The sequence below is a fragment of the Leptinotarsa decemlineata genome, unplaced genomic scaffold (assembly GCF_025532065.1).
Source record: "Leptinotarsa decemlineata unplaced genomic scaffold, Ldec_3_MD MMD2_tig00026282_RagTag_RagTag, whole genome shotgun sequence".
NCBI classification, from domain to species: domain Eukaryota; kingdom Metazoa; phylum Arthropoda; class Insecta; order Coleoptera; family Chrysomelidae; genus Leptinotarsa; species Leptinotarsa decemlineata.
Genome location: NW_027412668.1, coordinates 16,845,618 through 16,867,541, shown reverse-complemented (window position 1 = coordinate 16,867,541; position 21,924 = coordinate 16,845,618). Strand labels below are relative to the sequence as shown.

The 21,924-nt window shown below is 33.1% G+C and overlaps 1 protein-coding gene across 3 annotated transcripts in view; it reads right to left on the bottom strand.

The window, feature by feature from the left end:
- Nucleotides 1-1,817: 1,817 nt before the first annotated feature.
- tty (tweety) overlaps nucleotides 1,818-21,924 on the bottom strand; it is a 135,096-nt gene continuing 114,989 nt past the window's right edge. For all 3 annotated transcript variants that reach the window (XM_074179919.1, XM_074179921.1, XM_074179920.1), the window contains exons 6-7: nucleotides 20,518-20,706; nucleotides 1,818-4,639 (exon numbers count right to left, since the gene is read on the bottom strand). In XM_074179919.1, coding sequence (XP_074036020.1) covers nucleotides 20,523-20,706 — 184 coding nt within the window. In that variant the 3' untranslated portion in view covers nucleotides 1,818-4,639; nucleotides 20,518-20,522. The remainder of the gene's footprint in view (nucleotides 4,640-20,517; nucleotides 20,707-21,924) is intronic.

The following is a 21,924-nucleotide window of genomic DNA, read 5'->3' as shown; positions in this document are numbered from 1 at the left end:
AATTAAAAACACTAACCTTAGATTAAAAGAGGTTTCTTTTTTTCTTATAAAACTCAAGATGGACTGAACACCACGTATTCTTTTTGACGAATCTTTCTTCTCTGTTCTTTTTTTTTAAACAACTTGTTATCAGTTTCGATTTGGCAACTCTCAGGATATTAAAGTGAAACCTGCGCCAACGAAATAGTAATTTGAATTGTGACTTCATAAAATTTGCGTTTATAATTCAATATGTTCTCGACAAATACCATCACTTCTTTGGTTTAATATTTAGTTTTATTTTCCCGGTACTGTCACGCAATTATCTTTCCAAATGTATATATCCCGGGAGTATAAAATATTTAACAGAAGTATTGAGCCCTACACAACCCATTGATCAAAATGGCCTTGTTGCTTGCCTTGTTCCTGGTAAAATATATCAATAGAATCAGAAACGCTCAACAAGGGGTACTTACACTGAACTAGAAACGGGTTGATTTGGAAACGGGTGAGAGTTCTTACCAATAAACAAAGAAATTGAACGTTATACTTTTACAAGAAGTATGCTTCTGGACATAATTTAGATTTCCAAAATTGTGTCTCACATTCGCCTAAAATTTGAAGAGCTTTTTTTGCATTCAGTGTCACCGGTGTACAGCCCTATTTTGTTCAGATATCCTCTCAGTGGACAGGATCCACTTAGTAGCTCTGTAAAAGTTCTGAACGGATCCCTGCTTTCTTTAAGCAGTTTGTCAGAACAGTTACTTCTTCACTTTTTCAAAAAAAAAGTTAAATCACCTCTTTTGCCAAAGATGTAATAAAATAATAGAAACGTACATACAATTTTCGAAATTAAAGTAACACGAATAAACATGCATTTGTGCGGTTTTAACCAGATGTTTTGTTTGATAGTGAATCACGAATGGTCCTTACTTTGTATTTGAGTCTAACATTCAATTCCAAACATATGTTTTTCAATGAAAAGGGAAAAGAAAATACTATTTTCCAACTTTCACTGACTGCTACGTGACTTGAAGCTATTCTAAGTGACCTAAAATTAGAAATGAAACAAATGTTCAGTAAGTATCCGGCCGAATACCAGATTCAAAAAAATATTTTAGGTGATTAATTAAGGTTATTATTTAGTTAGTATCACTTGAGAAACAGAATCAGTAAACACACAATAATTATATAACTTAGAAAATGAATAAGTATTCATACTGCAGTGAGGGCGAATTATAGTGAATGAATACTAATTTCTCTGCATTAAGAGGTAGCAAGCGGTTTCGCTTATCATCGTAAATAAAGCCAGCTTCAGAAAAAAGTTTTTCGCTGTACATACTGCCGCAAGGTGCTGGAAAATAGATGCACTGCAATCAATATAATAATTCAATGAATGAAACAATTGTTAACTTTGCTAATCAACGAACAGATCCGAATTGGACCACCCTATTGTTCGCGTGCTGCCTACACAAGTATGCTTTTGCGATGCGTTAAATGACAATGTTCCATCGGATATTCGACAGCCGACTATCTGGCTAAACTGCTATCCGTTTCATCTCTACCTTAAATAGTTATTAACATGCAGACAGTATTCTAATTTCGATTGTGCCAGAAATTTAAACCCATTTGTTGTGCACCTGTGAACTTAATGAAAATAATAAACTGCAGATTATGTAGTTATATAGTTACACATTTACAACTGGATACAAAACAGTACATATCACATTTTTGTATTGTGAATTTAATAGAGGAAATAAAAATTATTTGATTTCTGAGTGCATATGAAACGATGTTATGTGAAGAATTCCAGGGAAGGATTTTGAAATGATACCCAATTTTGAAATCAATTTTTAGTTACACTAACTTATTGTACAGTTGCTTAACATTTACTATACTCTATGAATGAAATAAATAGTACAATAATTCATAATTGTTATTAGTGTATTATAATATACAAGAATTTTAATATACAAATCAAATAAAGGTATAGACAGTTAGAAAATAAAACAAAAAATAAATTTTCTCAGGCCTGTATCGATGTTTGAGGCTATGAAACTCCAAAAAATGTGTTATTACATAGACAATTATACAAGTTACAAATATAGATAAACACCTTATTATAGCATTCATCCCTCAACTCACAGGTAATCCCATTTGTAACATTAAATCATTAATACATTTACTCTTTGGCAGTTTATTCCTTGAATTGGATAAGGAACAACAAATTCACAAAATAAATTCTTGACCCAAAAATTAGAAACTTTCAGAATACATTTCAAGTTCACCAGGATACCCAAATTGAATAAAGCTTCTTAAGTAGTATGAGTACTGAAAACAAAACATTGGATACGATTCAAGGAACTGAAACTAAATCCCTTGTTTCAAGCAATTATTTACAAATAATTTTGTTCATATAGCCATCACACTTGACTTTATATACTAACAAAATTATAACATTCATTTGTCAAGCAACACACTACCATATCATCAAAAAATAAAAGTCTTGATCCACAATGAGAACTCTTTAAAGTGTTTTGGAAACATCTAGAGATTGAAGAATAAAATATATATCTGAACACAAAACGCCTTGAAATGTTTCCTTAAAAATGACTTGAGGCTTATCACATGGTTAAAACACAAAATGGATTATTTGGTTCATCCTAACTGTAATAAAGCTAATTACACTGCCACCTTATAGTGGCATTTTTATAAAATTACACTAGAAAAATTTCTATGGCTAGAAAAATACAGTGATGATCAATAGTATATTATGAGTAGAATGAAACAAAGGTTATTTTCTCACAGACAAACATTATGGATACAAAACTGAAACCGGGAAAAATTGCTGGGTAGATTTCCTTACGAAATATTTCATTTGTACTTCACCCTTAGAATAAGTATCTTCAATTCTTATAACTCAATAAGAAAGTAACATTCAAATAAAAATTACAATGTCATCAACCTTATTCAGTCATAACTACAATGTAATTTTCGAATTTCTTGTACATCCATTATTGCAAAAAAGTTGATGATTCACCCTGTACATTTCAGTATAAATTTAGTAGTCTGAGAGAAAGCTCCGTTGTATAAACCTTATTAAATATGATCCGAGATGGATCTCTTGAGAAGATTGCCAGTCATAATTTTGAGATACAATCATAGTTCATCTTCGATCTTTGATTATATTCGAGATTATACAATTATTATGTCATGGAACAATATATGAGCAATAAGTTAACAGCAACGAGGTCATTGCAAATTCAGAATGTATTGAATATTGTTCCCTTGATTAGTGTTCTAGAATGCTAGTTAGTCCACATTTAAGTGCTTATTTCAGAAAGAATATAGAAAAATGGAATGGAAGTAATCAGTCAATTTTGTTATCAAGAATATTCGTGTAGCTCACTTTTTGGCACAAATATTGAAACAAAGCAATGTGCGATTTGGTGCAAAATGAATTATTTGCTTTGTGAAATAAATCGCGATGAATATCAACAGTTTATTCATCCATAATTATGAACTACATCAATGTTCAGTGGTTCTTTGTATTGTATTAAGCTTACTAGTGATATAAGCATTAAATATTTTTTCCATTGTGTCGTTTGAATATGATAATGATAGAAATTACCGATATATAAATGGTACAAATGAAAAAATTTTACAGAATACATGACTATCAATTGAAATGTTGCAAGCAATCATTATTGTATGCACACAATATTGAGATCACTTTTTTCATCTTAACAATTATTATTGAAACTGAACTTTCATAGTTTATTTACCTATACAAATCAATCAACAATAAGTAACAAAGTATTCTCTATGCATCCAATAGATTGGAGAACACTCTGATTCTCTTTCCATACATATTAATTTGACCACTCCACTTTGAGCAAGATGGACTTTTTCATTTCCAATATTGAAACAGAAATGTAAAACTTTTGCCAAAATTGTAATGGGTGGTCCACTTTCAGTTTGAAGTCTATAAAAGTCGAACTGCTCTAAATATGCAATTATATTTATTTTTTGCATCTCTAGTATGTTCATTTAACAAGTCGGATAACAAAAGGATTTCAATCTATATTTCAAATATTGAAATTCTAATCTCACAAAATCGTAGAAAATAAAATTCAAAGCAGATATAAGAAACAACAAAATATAGTGACTATTGCTTTCTCGACTGCCTGCATTTCCCAAAAAGAAACACAAAACAAACTACAACTCGGTTACAGCATACAACTGTCGTTCACTCTCGCTATTGGCATACATTGCGTCGCTCTGGGCTTGATCTTGAATTTTCGCCGGCCTGAATTGTGAATGAGCCGGTTGAGACGAAGAACCCCTCTGCAATGATCTGAACTGAACGTTAGGTTGAAACGAACTTACGTTGTCCTGCCAAGCTCCGCGCTGCAAGGAGCGGAAGTTGGCCGGATTCAAGGGTGTCTCGATACATTGCGAAATGGTTGTCGGTACTTTGGGGACAGGGGGTTGTTTTCTTGCTTTTTCGTCAGGCGTTTGAGGGAGAGGACGGCGACCCAAAGAGCTGTACTTTTGAATGTTCGCGGTACGGTGCGCTTCAGGTGCTTGGTGAACATTGTGCTGTTGTCGCTGGTCGAACTTAAAACCTTTGAAGTTTGGGAATTCCTTGCAGGCAGCCCTAAGAAAATTAAATGAATGAATTGATCAAATTTTATTGAGAGATATATGAATACAAAATTTAGTATCTAACAACATTTTTCTTATGTTATTTGAATATACAGTGCTTTTCAGATAAAAGTATCCACCTTTAATAACTTTTGTAATACTGGTATTTAGGAAAAATCCAAAAACACGTCAATTTATGTTGGAAGGGGCAAGCATTATGGCTTATTTAAACTTACTGGAAAAGCCACCCCCTCACCCCTAGCATCATCCCTTTTTTTTAAATTACTTCTCATATTTTTTATGTAAAATTTGGATACTCCTCTTTGAGCTGATTTCAAAAATGTATAATACTTGTAGGTTAAAGTGGTTAGTTTATGAGATAAACAATTTTTCTTTCAATAGCACAAATTTTACTTATTTTTTACTTTCACCTTATTTGCCTGTAATAGAATGGGTTGTACAACAGTTCAAACTCTTTAATCTGTTTAACTGTGCTATTTATTATGAAGTTACAATAAGTGTTCAAAATGAGTACCATTCACTTCCATACAATGGTATAATCTATTTTGAAATGCCTCTCTGACATTGCTTAATACGGCTGGATTTAACTGTCGACATTCATTCTCTATCCTCTCTCGTAAATCATCCAGAGATTCTGGTTGGGTAGCATAAACTTTTGTTTTTAAATACCCCCATAAAAAGAAGTCTAGGGGTGTTAAATCCGGTGACCTAGGTGGCCACTCCATCATCTGCCCTCTTCTACCTATCCAACGAGCGGGGAATGTTTCGTTTAAAAATTGTCGGACAGGCATAGCATAGTGTGGGGGAGCTCCGTCTTGTTGAAATACCAGTAAATCTTCGGAAAGGTTATCATCATTTTCTATTATTGTTGTAATACGTGGGTCAACCCCTTCCCTGAGTAACTCAAGATATGATTCACCATTTAAATTTCCGTTGATGAAGAAAGGTCCGACAATGTGGTCACCTAGGATACCACACCAAACATTTAACTTTTGGGGATGTTGTGTATGGAATACACGCATAATATGTGGATCACTTTCAGCCCAATATCTACAATTATGCCTATTTACTAAGCCATTTAATGAAAATGAGCATTCATCAGAAAAGCAAATATTGTTTAACAATTGTGGATTGTTATTGATAAATTGCGTCATTGATTCGCAAAACTCGATGATCAAAATCATCTTCATTCAACTCGTGCACCAACTTAACTTTGTATGGGTGGTACTTGAATTTATGTAGAACTCGGAAAACTGTAGAAGATGAAACACCGATCGCTCTACTTATTGTTGACAACGATTGGGGTTGTTGAGCCTCTAAGCTGACTTGCCCTAAAATTGCCACTTGGATTGCTTCGTTATTTACGAGTCCCTCTCGCTTATGCACTTTATTGCAAACAGACCCTGTTGTGGTAAATTTCTCGATCAGTTGAATTACATACTTATGAGTTGCATGTCTTCCGTCATGTAATTCGTTAAATATTCTAGCAGCAGCTCTTGCACAATTATTATTTTGGTAGTATAAACCTGCAATTTCAATTCTTTCTTGCAAAGAGTAAACCATTTCAGCGAAACAAAATAAATAATGTATCAAAGTACACTATCAATAGTGACTACAAATTCTAGTTGACAATGTCAAACTTTAATAAAAAGTAGAGTTTTTTGTTGTTTGGATTTTTGAAGCAGAATAAATAGCACATTTAAACAGATTAAAGAGTTTGAACTGTTGTACAACCCATTTTAGTACAGGCAAATAAGGTGAAAGTAAAAAATAAGTAAAATTTGTGCTAGTAAAAGAAAAATTGTTTATCTCATAAACTAACCACTTTAACCTACAAGTATTATACATTTTTGGAATCAGCTCAAAGAGGAGTATCCAAATTTTACATAAAAAATATGAGAAGTAATAAAAAAAAGGGATGATGCTAGGGGTGAGGGGGTGGCTTTTCCAGTAAGTTTAAGTAAGCCATAATGCTTGCCCCTTCCAACATAAATTGACGTGTTTTTGGATTTTTCCTAAATAACAGTATTACAAAAGTTATTATAGGTGGATACTTTTATCTGAAAAGCACTGTACATATATAAAACTGTATATGAACTGTACTGTATATAAAACTATACACGGCAAGCAAACAAGCAACAGGTGATGGGAAAGGAATTTTTTGGCTTTCTACTACTCCATCTTGATACAAAAAATGTGTAGATCATACAAAGAAGTAACTTTCATGATCTACAACATCTATGTATGGAGTTACTTCTTTTAAAATTGATTGCTTACTTCCTTTCTTTGGAAGATTCCCACATTTTTTTGTAACAAGATGTAGTAGTAGAAAGCCAAAAGATTCCTTTCCCAAAAATTAGTCACTCCTAAAAATATAATCCTTTTAATTTCAACAGGTGATATAATTGAACATATATATATATATATATATATATATATATATATATATATATATATATATATATATATATATATATATATATATATATATATATATATATATATATATATATATATATGTTAAAAGTTAAACAGTGTCTACCGTTTTTTTAAGACAACATAAAATATAAGGTGGTCATGCTGTGATGTCATATGCTTGTCATGCACTACTGTCACTTTTGTCAAAAATAAATAAAAATGTAAAAATGTCAATAAAACTCTCAGTCATTTTCCTATAAGTAAAAGAAAAGGAGTCACGCTCAAAGCCAGAATAAATCAATATTCAAACAGGTTATGGGCCCAGCTGCCTCGAGTGTTGTGAATGTAACCCTAGTGGAAGTATTCTGGTGATTCTTTAAAAGTGTTCACGGTCATCTGAGTGCCGGTGTGCTAACCCAAAAAAAATGACGACCAAAGAGCATGAATTGAGCAATATCCAAATATTGAATGGACAAGACACCTTTGAAATATGGAATTTCTCTATTACCATTTTATTTAAGGCAAAGCAACAGTGGGGTATTGTATCTGGAACTGAAACTAAGCCTGATGCTGATGAAACAAAGCCAGATCAAGTCAAGGCCAGAAATGCCTGGATTGCCAAGGATAATGAAGCCCAATATATCATTGTGCGAACTCTGGACAAGTCCATTTTGTCTCACATTATGGCATGCAGTACATCAAAAGAAATGTATAACACATTGGTAAGCATTTATAGAAGGGACACTACCCATCAAAAGCAAAAGCTCTTGCTAGAATTCCATTCATACAAGTTCGACAAAGCGAAGACTACCATGGATAATATCAGTCATCTTAAGTACATAGTCTTCAAGCTTTCACAATTCAAAGAACAAGTAACCGAAGAAATGTTGGTTACAAAGATTCTTGCTTCACTACCTGAACATTATCATTCCTTTATAAGTGCCTGGGAATCAACACCACAAGTAAATAAAAGTGTTGACAACCTGGTGGCACGTCTCTGCTCTGAAGAGGAATATTGGAAGACAACCAAACTTGACTCAACAGCAGCAGCTTTTAATGCTGAAGGTAAAGCGAAGAACAAATGTAAAAATAAAAATGGGGATAAAATAGTATGTCATAAATGTGGTGAAGATGGCCATAAAAGACCACAGTGCCCACACAAGAAATATTGCAAGACTTGTCGTCGCAATAATCATAATGAAGATGAATGCTTCAAAAAGAAAAATAAAACTGGACAACCAAGTACAAGCTCTGCAAGTTCAAATGTCAAATGCATCTTTTGTGGAAGAAACAATCATGCATCAGAAGACTGTTTTTACAAAAATGCACACCAAAAGAAAAATGAGAAAGCTGCCTTTTTCGCTGAAACTGTTGATCAAGAAGCGCCAATGAATGAAGCCCTATATAATGAAAAGTCAAGCAACATTCTCTTTGTTGTGGATAGTGGGTGTACCACTCATCTTACAAATGAACATCATTTGCTGATAAATGCACAAGAGTCACAACTGAAAATCTCAAGTGCCAAGAAAGGTCAAGGTCTGAGTGCAACATTGTTGGGAACTATCGAAGCAGATGCAGTAACACTGCAAGAAGTGTCCTATGTGCCTCAACTTTCCAAGAACTTACTGTCAGTAAATGCAATCACCGAAAACAATGGTGAGGTGATATTCAAGAAAGAAGGTGTGACCATCTTCAAAAATGGCAAAGAAGTTATGCGAGGGCATAAAACCTCAAATGGTCTATTTGTGGTTGACCTCAGTGCTAAATCATATTGTCAATCCTTACTCACTGTCCAAGAAGAACAAATGAAATGGCATCAAAAATTGGGTCATATCAATTTTGAGTCAATGAAGAAAATTCCAAGTCTGTGTGAGGGAGTGCCATGCTCACTAAACAATTGCAAATTTGAAACTGTATGTGAGACATGTGCCTGTGCCAATCTTATAAGAAAACCCTTCAACACAAAACGTAAAAGGGCAGAAAGGCCACTCCAAATCATTCATACGGATGTATGTGGGAAAATCACTCCACCCACATATGATAACAAGAATTATTTTATGACCATTATTGATGACTTTACCCATGTTGTGCAAGTCTTTCTAATGGAAACAAAAGATGAAGTGGAAGATCTACTTAAGGAATACATTGCTGCATCTGAAAATCACCACAATTTGAAAGTATCCAAAATCAGACTGGACAATGGTGGAGAATACCGCTCCAACAACTTCAAGGCTTGGTGCAAAGAAAAAGGTATTCATCTGGACTATACCATACCTCACACTCCAGAACTAAATGGAACGGCGGAAAGGATGAACTACACTCTATGCATTAAAATGAGAGCACTGCTTCATCATGCTCATCTGCCAGATTATCTATGGGGTACAGCCATAGAAACAGCAGCATACCTTCACAACAGATCACCATCTTCAACCATCGATACCACTCCTATTGAAATGTGGACTCATCAAAAACCAGATCTCTCTCATCTTCAAGTGTATGGCTCACAATTATATGCCAAGAAGGTTGGACTCCTGAAGAAAACCGAATGTCGAGGAAAACGAGGTATTCTGGTAGGATACACATCTAATGGATATAGGATCTGGGATGAAGCTGAAAGAAAGATTTATCCATCTCATGATATCGTTGTAATTGGTATAAAAGAAGTGGAAAATCCTGTACCATCAGCTATCAAGATTGAAAATTTTATGAATTTATCCAAAGATGATGAACTAGCCCAAGCTGACGAAGAACCAGAAGATCACCCAGAAGATCAAGAAAATCATCAGGAAGATCCAATTGTAAATGAACCAGTTATGGCAGATGAAGAAGATCAAGATTCAAGTGATGAAGAAACTGAGTCTGAAGAGGAGGAAAATGAGGTACCTGAAAATGTTCCACTTAACCAAAGACCTCATAGACAAGTCAGATTACCAAAGAAATATGAAGATTATGTTATTTCACAAACTACACTTAAACGATTTGATCTCCACTAACTTTATTGAAAATAATCATAACATGTTTCGCTAAAACATTAGCTTTTTCAAATGATTAATCATTTGAAAAAGCTAATGTTTTAGCGAAACATGTTATGATTATTTTCAATAAAGTTAGTGGAGATCAAATCGTTTAAGTGTAGTTTGTGAAATTACTATGGATCTTCATCAAGTAACGGCCGAATCAATCAGAAAAAAAAAAAAAAAAAAAAAAAAAAAAAAAAGATTATGTTATGTTAGCAGAAGAATCTATTACCTACAAAGACTGTATGAAGAGTCATGATAAAGAAAAATGGAAGACTGCTATTAAAGAAGAACAAGACTGCCTGCGAAAAAATGAAACTTGGGAACTAGTGGATTCTAACTGTGCTGTGGGTAAAGAAATTTTGACCAGTCGCTGGGTTTTTAGAATCAAGTCAGATGGTCGCTACAGAGCCAGATTGGTGGCAAGAGGATGTCAGCAGAAGAAGAATCTCGACTATCAAGAAATCTACAGCTCTGTTGTACAAGCAAATTCTCTTCGAATGCTCCTGGCCATTGCAGCCTCTGAAAATTTACAAATGTGCACCTTTGATGTAAAATCAGCTTTCCTCTACGGGGATCTGCAACAAGAAATTTATATGCATCTGCCTGAAGGATACAATGTTCAAGGAAAAATCTGCAAATTAAGAAAAGCTATCTATGGACTCAAACAAGCACCACAGCAATGGTTTAAACGGCTCACTGAATTCCTTAAACAAGAAGGGCTGAAACAGCTATTGACTGATCAGTGTGTCTTCAAATCTACTTCAGGAGAGAAACTATTTGTTGCCATTCATGTGGATGACGGTCTCGTGATAGCTGAAGATCCAAACGAAATGAAGAAATTGCTGTCCAAGATGCAGAAGTTGTTTGAAACTACAGTCAACCTTGAACCAAAGAATTACTTGGGTATCCAAATTAGCCAAAGAGAAGATGGAATATTCATCAATCAAGAACAATACTGTCAAGAAGTTATTGCAAAGTATAATTTGGATGGATACACAAAGGAGAAAAATACTCCTATAGTACATCAAGACTACACCCATGAGGAAACGAAGAATGATGAATCAAGTTTTCCATACCAATCTGCAGTCGGAAGTATGATTTATCTATCATGTAAAACCCGTCCTGATATTGCATTCGCAGTAAATTTTGAAAGCAGATCTACCAAAAATCCTAAAAGACATGATGTCTCAAATGTCAAAAGAACCATCAGATATCTGAAAGGAACTAAAATAAATGGTATATTGTACTCAAACAAAAATAAAAATAAATACACCCTGGAGGTTTACTGCGACTCAAGCCATGGAGGAGATAAAAAGGATGGAAAGAGTACCACCGGTTATTTAATGAAATATGCAAATGGACCAATTGCCTGGTGCTCACGGAAGCAATCCCTTGTTGCACAATCATCTACTGAAGCTGAATACATTGCAGCGGCTCAATGCTGTAAGGAGATGAAATATGTAAAATCCGTCCTTGAAGAATTGCTCGAACACAAGATCAATGTTGTTCTCCATGTAGACAACACAAGCTGTATCAAGATGATCAAGGCCAATCAGCTTACAAGAAAATGCATTTATATAGATGTAAAGTATCATCTTATAAAAGACGAATTTAAGAAAGGATGGTTTAAGATCACTTATTGTCCTACAGATCAAAATGTAGCTGACATCCTAACAAAACCTCTTGAAGCTATCAAATTTGCCTTTCTCAGGGAACAGCTAATGTGTTCTTGAAACTGTACTCTCATGTGCCCTATAAAACTGTACACTTATGTGCTTTTTTTTGTGCCAATTGTTTGTCGTATTTTTAGTGAAATATTTACTCTTTTTTTTTGCATTCATCATTCAATATGTTGCATTGTTGATGCTCCTACCTATATATTCTATCATTATTGTATGTCTAATCATTCCTTATTTTCAAGGAGTGTAATTGCTTATTTGTAATTTTTTTTATGTTCATATATTTTCTGTTGAGGGAGTGTGTTAAAAGTTAAACAGTGTCTACCGTTTTTTTAAGACAACATAAAATATAAGGTGGTCATGCTGTGATGTCATATGCTTGTCATGCACTACTGTCACTTTTGTCAAAAATAAATAAAAATGTAAAAATGTCAATAAAACTCTCAGTCATTTTCCTATAAGTAAAAGAAAAGGAGTCACGCTCAAAGCCAGAATAAATCAATATTCAAACAATATATATATATATATATATATATATATATATATATATATATATATAACAGAATAATTAGTGACTGGATTAACTATAAATCGATTTAATTCGTGAGGTTGCAGTCAATAGCTGGGCTGTTACAAAGAAAACTCTTTGTTATATGCCAAGCTTTCGGTATATTTCACACCTTCGTCAGGACAACTACAATAATAAGATTATATATCTTGTAAAAAATATATAAATATGGAGAACTTACTAACGTGAGAATAAAATATAAAATGGTTCAAAAACAGACAGAAAAACATCAATAAATGACAGTTAATAATACACGTACCTACTGAAATATGATAAAGAAAATAAAAAATCTAGTAATTCGAGTATCATTCAGAATTTTCCCACTTGACATTGTCAGCCAAAATTTTTATTAACTGTCATTTATTAATGTTTTTCTATCTGTTTTTGAACCATTTTATATTTTATTCTCACGTTAGTAAGTTTTCCATATTTATATATTTTTTACAAGCTATATAATCTTATTATTGTAGTTGTCCTGACGAAGGTGTGAAATATACCGAAAGCTTGACATATAACAAAGAGTTTTCTTTGTAACAGCCCAGCTATTGACTGCAACCTCACGAATTAAATCGATATATATATATATATATATATATATATATATATATATATATATATATATATATATATATATATATATATATATATATATATATATATATATAAACTATTCAAGAATGAAATCAAAGATTTAGTTCCAACATAAAAAAAACAGAAATGGACTATCATACAATTAGTATAATGTCGTAGTTTTAGTAAATTGTTTGGTGGAAGTCTTAAAAATCAGGTTAAACGTATTGACCTATTATGAATATACTGCTAATAATAATAATTTATTATTAATCAACTGATATTTTGTAATCTTGGTGTTCTTTATTATTGTTCAATCGTTTTTGTTATCTCACACTATTTACATGTTCACTGTAAATTTGCAAGTCCGTAAATAAATAAAGTGTTACTTATGTTATAGATTTTCATCAAATATCAGGACAATTTCATGAGACATCTCAAGAAAGCCTCTTGGATTTTTTGGACATTCAGTACTACAAACTGGTTTGTACTGAAAATTAAGCTGATGAATCAATCTATTGTATAATGCAACACGTGTTTCAGTTTTGTGAACTATTCAGTGAAAATATCACAATACACTGTTACATGAATAATTTAACTGAATTTAGGCAAAAAATAGAAGTAAATAGTGAAGGAAACCAAAACCCATTTTATTGAACTGGGTATATAAAATAATCAGAATTTACCATAAAAAATTAGAAGTCGTTGGATACCGATATTTATTAAAAATCGATATTTTAGAGGGCTCATTTACTAATCATGTGATGAGCTTAGCAGAAGGTCGAAGACGCAGAAAAATTCCAAAATTTGGAATACAATATGAATTACAATATGAAATATAATATTCAGAATCATATATTCAAAACAACCTTGTTTCAAACATCAAATAAAACTATGCTTTATTCCCAAAGATTTGAATATCTTCAAAATCTTGTAAAGTCAAATAGAGAGAATACAGGGAGAGAACTCAATAGAAACTCAGATGAGTAACAGGGACAGAACTCAACAGAAACTCAGATAAGTAACAGAGAAACATATTTCTATACACATGAATATACATATACAACGCTAGAATCTGAATAGAAATTGCTATTTCCTGTGGATTTTAAGAAATCATCTCTAGACTATTATAAGCCAATCATCTAATAGCATCTTGGTAAAATTCGCCCACACTATAAGGTATTCTTTCACTTTATTCTGAATCTCGTTTCATTTTGTATTCTTGATAAATTAAAGGGAATATATTCAAAATAACTTCTAGCTGGAATTTTGTAGGTGTGGGAAAACAAATAAAGTATGATTGACATATACTATATGCCGAGGTAGTCTTAGATTTGTATATTTTTTATAAATAAGACACTTCATTTTCGAAATAAAATATCATGCAAAGGTCTTTTGTTTCTATAAAAAAAGAAAAACATAAATATCTATAACTAGTCTTGAATGAATACTTCACGGCCCTTTTTTATAAAAAAAAATTGCACAGTTTTCCTGATAGCAAATTCCATAACCTAAATGGGGCACGATTCAAGCAAAATAAACAGATCTTGTACTAGCGGTATCTAACTGTTTTGCAACATCTCTCGTTATATGGCATTCCGCTGCTAATCGATTACATAAATGTTTGACATGGCTATCAAATTTCAGTTTCTCATCAATGTATAGCCTTCAAAATATCTTATTCTTCAACTTTTCAATTTTTCGATTTTCCAATATCTCTTGAACTACCATCAGTAAGATGAAAGCAGTTATTAACTTTTTTATACTATGAAATTCGCTACAAAAATTAATCATTACCTTTCTTTGATCATCATAAATTTTCTAGAAATCATTTTTTTTTAATTCTGAATGGAATTCATATTCATACACTGTGTCCGTAAAGTATGGAACAAATTAATTTTTAGCTAAACAGGTCATTTTAAGAAATAATCCTGAAACACGTCGATTTTTTATGTTAATTTACCGTATTTTAAAATAATAATCTAATATACAGGGTGAATTACGTTCGAGTAATGACCTCACCGTCATTTTTTTTAAATGGAACACCCCCATTTTGTCTCAATTTTCGGATTACTCTAGCTGAGCTGATTCCAAAAATGTATCACATGTTGATTCCAATTGGTACAGGGTGGACAAAAATACAGTAGTTGTTTGTGTGCTAATAAAGTAACGCGTAACATTCTTTATTAGGTAAATTAACAATATTATCAATAATACTTATTGTCTAGCGGACAGAATATGCTGGAATACATGACTTTATATTAAATGTTCGAACTGCAGCCCTTGCTGTATTTGACAGTAACCCAAACGGTGTACAAATTCTTGTTGAACCTTGTGTATGGTTTCTTGCGTAATATTGTTTATTTCTGTTCGAATTTTCACTTGTACATCTTCAATATTTGCTGGTTTCGTTATATAAATAACATTCTTCAGATGACCCCACAGAAAATAATCCAAAGGACTTAAATCTGGTGACCTCGCTGGCCATTCAGTGGGTCCACGTCTACCAATCCACCTGTTCGGAAAAATTTCATCTACGTACCTTCTAACATCTACAGCATAATGCGGAGATGCACCATCCTGTTGAAACCATAAACTTTTATCAAAACCTCCAGGATTACGTCTGCTGGGAAATAAATTACGTAAAGTAGGTACGAGATACCCCCTTAAAAACTCAAGGTACTTTGCCCCGTTTAAATTACCTTCGATAAAGTAGGGTCCAATGATTCGATTTCGTACAATTCCAGCCCATACATTTACCTTTTGAGGGTATTGTGTATAATGCTCACGCATCCAGTGGGGGTTTTCTTTTGCCCAGTATCTACAATTCTGACGGTTAACCTCACCATTTAACGTGAAAGTGGACACATCAGAAAAAATAATGTTTTGTATCAAGAGAGGGTCTCGGTGACATTTATCCATCATTTCTTCGCAATCTTCGCATCTTATTATTTTAAAATACGGTAAATTAACATCAAAAATCGACTTGTTTCAGGATTATTTCTTAAAATGACCTGTTTAGCTAAAAATGAATTTGTTCCATATTTTACGGACACAGTGTATAGTTAAATTACCTAAATTTCTTGGGAAAGAGAGGTTTTGGCTTTCTACATCTCCATCTTTATATAAAAACTGTGGGAATCTTCCAAAGAAAGGAAGAATGCAAATAAGCGAATGAATTTCATTATACAGGGTGTTCCTTAAACACATGCTAATATTTAGACCCATTTTAAGGAAAAAATGTTCTATGGACGTATGTCCTAAACGCCTTAACTTTTGAGATACAGGGTGGCAAAGTTTTCAAAAATAATCAGTTTTTTAATAATAACTGAGATAATTTTGTAGACATCTTTGGCATATTTGGTACATATGTTCCATGCCTCAAGGCGCATTTTCTAATGTACAATTTTCTTAATTCTCTGCCAGTGGCGTACGTACGAGTTTTGAAATGTATATTTTTGGCGAAAAAAATACTACGCCACTGCTTTATCTTCAATTAAAAATTATTTTTAAAATCTCCATACATTTTTGAGCACATTTGATTTGTTGGGTTTTCTTTGTCCGACGCATGGTTTTCGCTCAAAAAATTAAAAATCGCTTTACTTAAGGATAAATTCCTTAAAAATCTGATGCGGTATCGTGCATCGACTGAAAGCAAACTAAGAGATCAGATTTGTTGCAAAATAATTGAGGATCTAAAAGGTATTTGTTTGTTGTCAGATGCACTGTTCTCAAGTAAAATTACGTCATAACGCAGCACCGCTTAATAATTTTTGAAAACATAAATTTAGTTATCCTGGAATAAATGACGTGTAGCAGAATTTATTTACTGCACCTCTTGGAAATATGGAGTTTGTCGATATGTGATTTCTTTTAAAGATTAAAAGCAGAAAAAACAGCGTACCCACCATAGCACTAAAAAACGAATTCTCTGTATGTACAAACGTCAGTAGCTAATATTGATGTTGGTTTAAAGTAAGGTGTTGGTGTTAAAAACTGTCACAGCGCGTTTTGATTGATTTTGAAGTGTTATTAAAGTTATTTTGGTAGTCCGCTGTTTTTCTGAATATCAGTAAATATGGTAAATTATACGAATGCGGAAATGGCGCAAATGCATTACGTATATGGCCTTGCCGATGGTAATGCAACAGAAGCCAGGAGCCTTTTTCAGGAAAGATATCCTAATCGTGCCTTATCAGATAGCCGAACCTTTTCAAATATTCATCGTCGACTTGGGGAAACTGGTAGTTTCAAGAAAGGGACTCCAGAAGGTAGACCTCGTGTAGTAAGAACTCCTGAAATTGAGGAAGCGATGCTGCAAGAAATTGAGGAACATCCTGAGACGAGTACGAGGAAGATCGCTAGAACTCTGGATATTTGTCATCAAATTGTTTGGCGTATTTTGGTTGAATTTTTGTTATACCCATACCATATTTCAAGAGTGCAGGCATTACTCCCCAGAGATTTTCACAGCGTGTGAACTTCAGTCAGTGGTATCTACAAAGTATTGCACTAAATCCGCAGTTTGAGACACAAATTTTGTTCACAGACGAAGCAAATTTTTCTCGGAATGCCATTCAAAATTTCCATACCAATCATGTGTAGGCTGAAGAAAATTCCCATGCAATAACCGAAACCCATTTCCAACACCAATTTTCGGTTAATGTATGGGCAGGAATTATAGGTGATCATCTAATAGGCCCATTTTTTCTACCAGGACGCCTTGATGGTCGTTCTTATTTACACTTTCTCAAAGAAGACTTACCTGGGTTATTGGAAGATGTGCCACTTGCGTTAAGGAATCGAATATGGTACATGCACAATGGCGCCCCTGCTCATTTCAGTGTAATTGTCCGAAACCATTTAAATACAGTTTATCCTAATCGTTGGATAGATCGCGGAGGACCTCAGCAATGGCCAGCAAGATCCCCCGATCTCAACAGTTTAGATTTTTTTATGGGGTCACCTTGAAACTCTTGTGTATAAAACTCCCGTTAATACTTTAGAAGATTTAAGAGAGCGAATAGTTGCCTCGTGTGAAACTATACGAAATACGCCGGGAATATTTGAACGGGTGCGTAATTCCATGCGTAGAAGGGCGGAAGCATGCATACTAAGTGCAGGTGGCCACTTCCAACAATTTTTATAATCAGTTTGGGTATTATTACTAATTAACAAATTTGTGCTATTCGTTTAGACTTACTGTCACAAAATAAAATAAAACTCGTTTTTGTGAAAAATTTATTTTTTTGCAGATTATGTTTTCAAATTATTTAGGGAATTGGTAATGCGTAATGAAGCAATTTTCAGATTCTCATTCATTTTAGAATTGATCTAATTTCTTAATTTGCTTTCTGTCGATTTTAATTTTTTTGAGTGAAAATCATGCGTCGGACAAAGAAATACCAAGAGATCAAATTTTCTCATAAATAAATGAGGATTTTAAAAATTATTTTATTTTGAAAAGAAAGCATTGGCGTAGTACTTTTTCCCCAAAAATATTCAATGCGAAACCCGTAGGGATGCCACTGTTTGAAAAAATACAAATTTATGTACATCAGAAAATGCGCCTTGAGGCATGGAACATATGTACCAAATATGCCAAAGATGTCTACAAAATTATCTCAGTTATTATTAAAAAACTGATTATTTTTGAAAACTTTGCCACCCTGTATCTCAAAAGTTAAGGCGTTTAGGACATACGTCCATAGGAAGTTTTTTTCTTAAAATGGGTCTAAGAATTACCTCCTTAAATATTAGCATGTGTTTAAGGAACACCCTGTATACTGTCATCAATCACATGGGTAGATTCAACTCATTTGTAGCAAAAAGTTATTGTTTCGTGAATGAATTGTGTGCTACATTTTGTAATATTATTTAGATTGGTGTTGAACAGGCAATAAGGCAAGTGTCTTATTTCGAAACATCCAATGTTTGCTAGGAATCACATGTTGAAAGGAAATACCTTGTTAATACTTAGCTCGCACGACTTTTGAGAGTTGTCGTTCGTAGGGGGACGACAGCTGTTTAACGGAAACAAAATTCATAAACTACATTGTGTAGCAATCCTTCGAATGATATCTGATCAATTCCATAACGAATGTTTGGAGTACGAACTGAATAGGAAAAAGCGTTTTTTGTATAATTCAATGTTCATATGAAAGCAGTTGTTTTGAAAGTATTTTTCTTTCATGTAATGGGCTTGTTTCATGCTATTGAAAATGATACTGGTTTGCTTATAGACTGATCGAGTTAGGGGTTCAAATTGTATGTAAGCAAGAGTTCAAATTGACCGCGTGTCTGTTGACCAATAAAATTGATCGTGTCTACAGCGGTGTTGCCAAGTGTCAATTATTTTAACAAAAATACGGAGTTATGAAACATTAGAAAGAGTATATTGTCTCATACATTCAAGAGAAATATCTGACTGGGTGGCAATATGGCTAATATGTAACGTTGCATTTTTTAATTTTTGGTGAGTGGCATGAATGCATAATTGATTTATTTTATTAGGGTTCATGAGCCATCCAGAACAATTTGAAAATATAGCTCGTTAAATTCTATTCAGAACCATGGTTTTCAAGTACATTTTATTTCATATGGAATTTTTTTTCATGAATTTAAACGTTAACAGGTTCATATACACTTCCATTATTAAAATTTCTGTGATATCAAAATGAAAATGTCTACTGCCGGAGATATTTCAAAAATAACGTTTTTATTGCGTTTTGTATTATTTGGATCCCACGTATAATTAATTCTCCTTTCTAATGCATTTCTTACACTTTCTTCTTAGATTTAGTTGTCGGAAGTGAGTGTGATTTTACTATGAATCATGAATGAATCAGAAACTGTTTATGCACTCCGTAAATGTTACGATTAGGCAATGTTCATTATTTGTATTGTTCCTATTGGTTAATTGAACAAGAAGCGGGACTAGGCCCGTGACGTCACGGGCTTAGAAAATCCGATTTTTAATAATTAATTAAAGGAAAACAATGCCATTTAGAGAGCTGAAACAAAGTACACTATTTTTCAATTTGAAATTACTACCAAATGAACTGTAAACCAAAAATCATGAAACAAGCCCATTCAATGTTTATATGGAAATAGTTGTTTCAAGACGGCTTTTTATTCCAGTTTGTTTCTGAAAGTTACTTCTTTGCTTGAACTACTCATCTTTGTATAGAGTTCATTTTCAAATACATTGCTTTCTCCCTTTCTTTGGAAGATTTCCACATTTTTTGTATAAAGATGGAGAAGTAGAAAGCCAAAACCTTTCTTTCCCAAAAAATATATATCTCCTGAATTTCAAACCCTTTCAATTTAAACAAAATTTTTTCTCTCATAATTTCAGGTATTTTGAATTTTATGTACAAAAATTTAATATTTCATTGGCAAATTTAGATTTATTTTCATAATTAATCCATTTACCTGGACAGTACATATAATATTAGCTTACAATAATTAAAATTATAATCATAATGAGTGAATAACTTCCAAATATACTTTGAGAAAAATTACAAAACATCTAGTATTATTATACACACAAAAACAAAATGTTTTGCAGAATTTCAAATATTAAAAGTTCATTATATTTCAAACGAAAACTCACCTATCTCAGTAGAAGTCTGAGCTCTCAAGTGTCTTGCATTGCTTGCTCAAAGTCGCGTACTTGCCATTATTAGGCCCTGGAGCTGCTGGGTCGTGGTGATGGGATGGCAATCTGCCGAGGGTGTGGCCCCTGAGATGAGACATATGGGCTCCCCGGTTGTGTTCAGCTGATCGCATATCACACCCATCTCTGTAATAAGAAGTCATTACATTGCACATATCTCAATGACAAGTAACAGGGCAGCAGATGTGTACTAAGACTAACATTGACACCTTTGTTTTTGAGAATATATTTTTGAGGTTGTGCAAATGCTAAAAATTTAATATAAAAATAGATGTCAATCAAGATATACTCCTATTTCTCGAATAAAAACCCTTTATATTTTTTACGAGTTTGGTGTTAATTATTGTTATACCAAAGTGTATTAATAAGCAAAATATTTCTTGATCTTCAAGATATTTCTAATAGACTAGTGAACGTTTTCGTCAATATCTATGGTGATTTTTTTTCATAATTTTTCAATGTGTTGAATGTTCCATTTGTTCCACCAGAAATGTTGAATAGAGAATGAACTACCGGATTTGATTATTTTAACAACTGCTAGAGAGTAGTATTGGAAACCCAAAACCTTCAAGGCATATTGAACAAAGCTATATTCTCATTTTTGAAAACTTTGTTTCTTTGAAAAATTCGCTAGATGTTGATTAACCACAATTTTATATCCGCAATCACTATTTTTTCTGAAAAGAGAAATGAAAATTTCTATGTTTTTTACCACTTTTAATTGTAACTAACGGTACTGCAGTTTCGTCCTATATGGACATTCTCAAACTAATACAATAAACTAACAATGATTCCTTACATTCGCCAATATATACCATTCAGGTACTTGATTGAGTACCTGAATTTACAATTCACAATGCGGATGTGCCAATTTAAAAACCGGAGAGGAAATTAAATCGATTTGATCATTTAACAGGTTGCACCAGCAATGTTTATGCTTGTAAATTTCCAAGGATTCTAAATAATTGAGTTTGAAACCCTTCCTTGCATAGTGCAGAATTTCCGTATCGTTTAGATTCGGAAACTTGTGGTTGCATGCCAAGGAATGGTTTGAAACGAAATTTACTCACAGATTAATATATCCTCAGGTCAAACAACCAGAAATCAAGAAATGGGTAACGCTAACATATTTTGGAAAAAGAACAGAAATAATCGCAGGTTTCTTCAGAAAAAACAATGTGGAAGTAGCATTCTGAACACATGCCAGGTTATCTCATTTCCTTTCCAATACCAAAGATAAGGTCGACAAGTTAGAAAAATCTGGAGTTTATAAGCTTAAGTGTCCGGAGTGTAATAGTGTTTATGTGGGACAATGCAGACGAAATTTCCAAAAACGGTATGCTG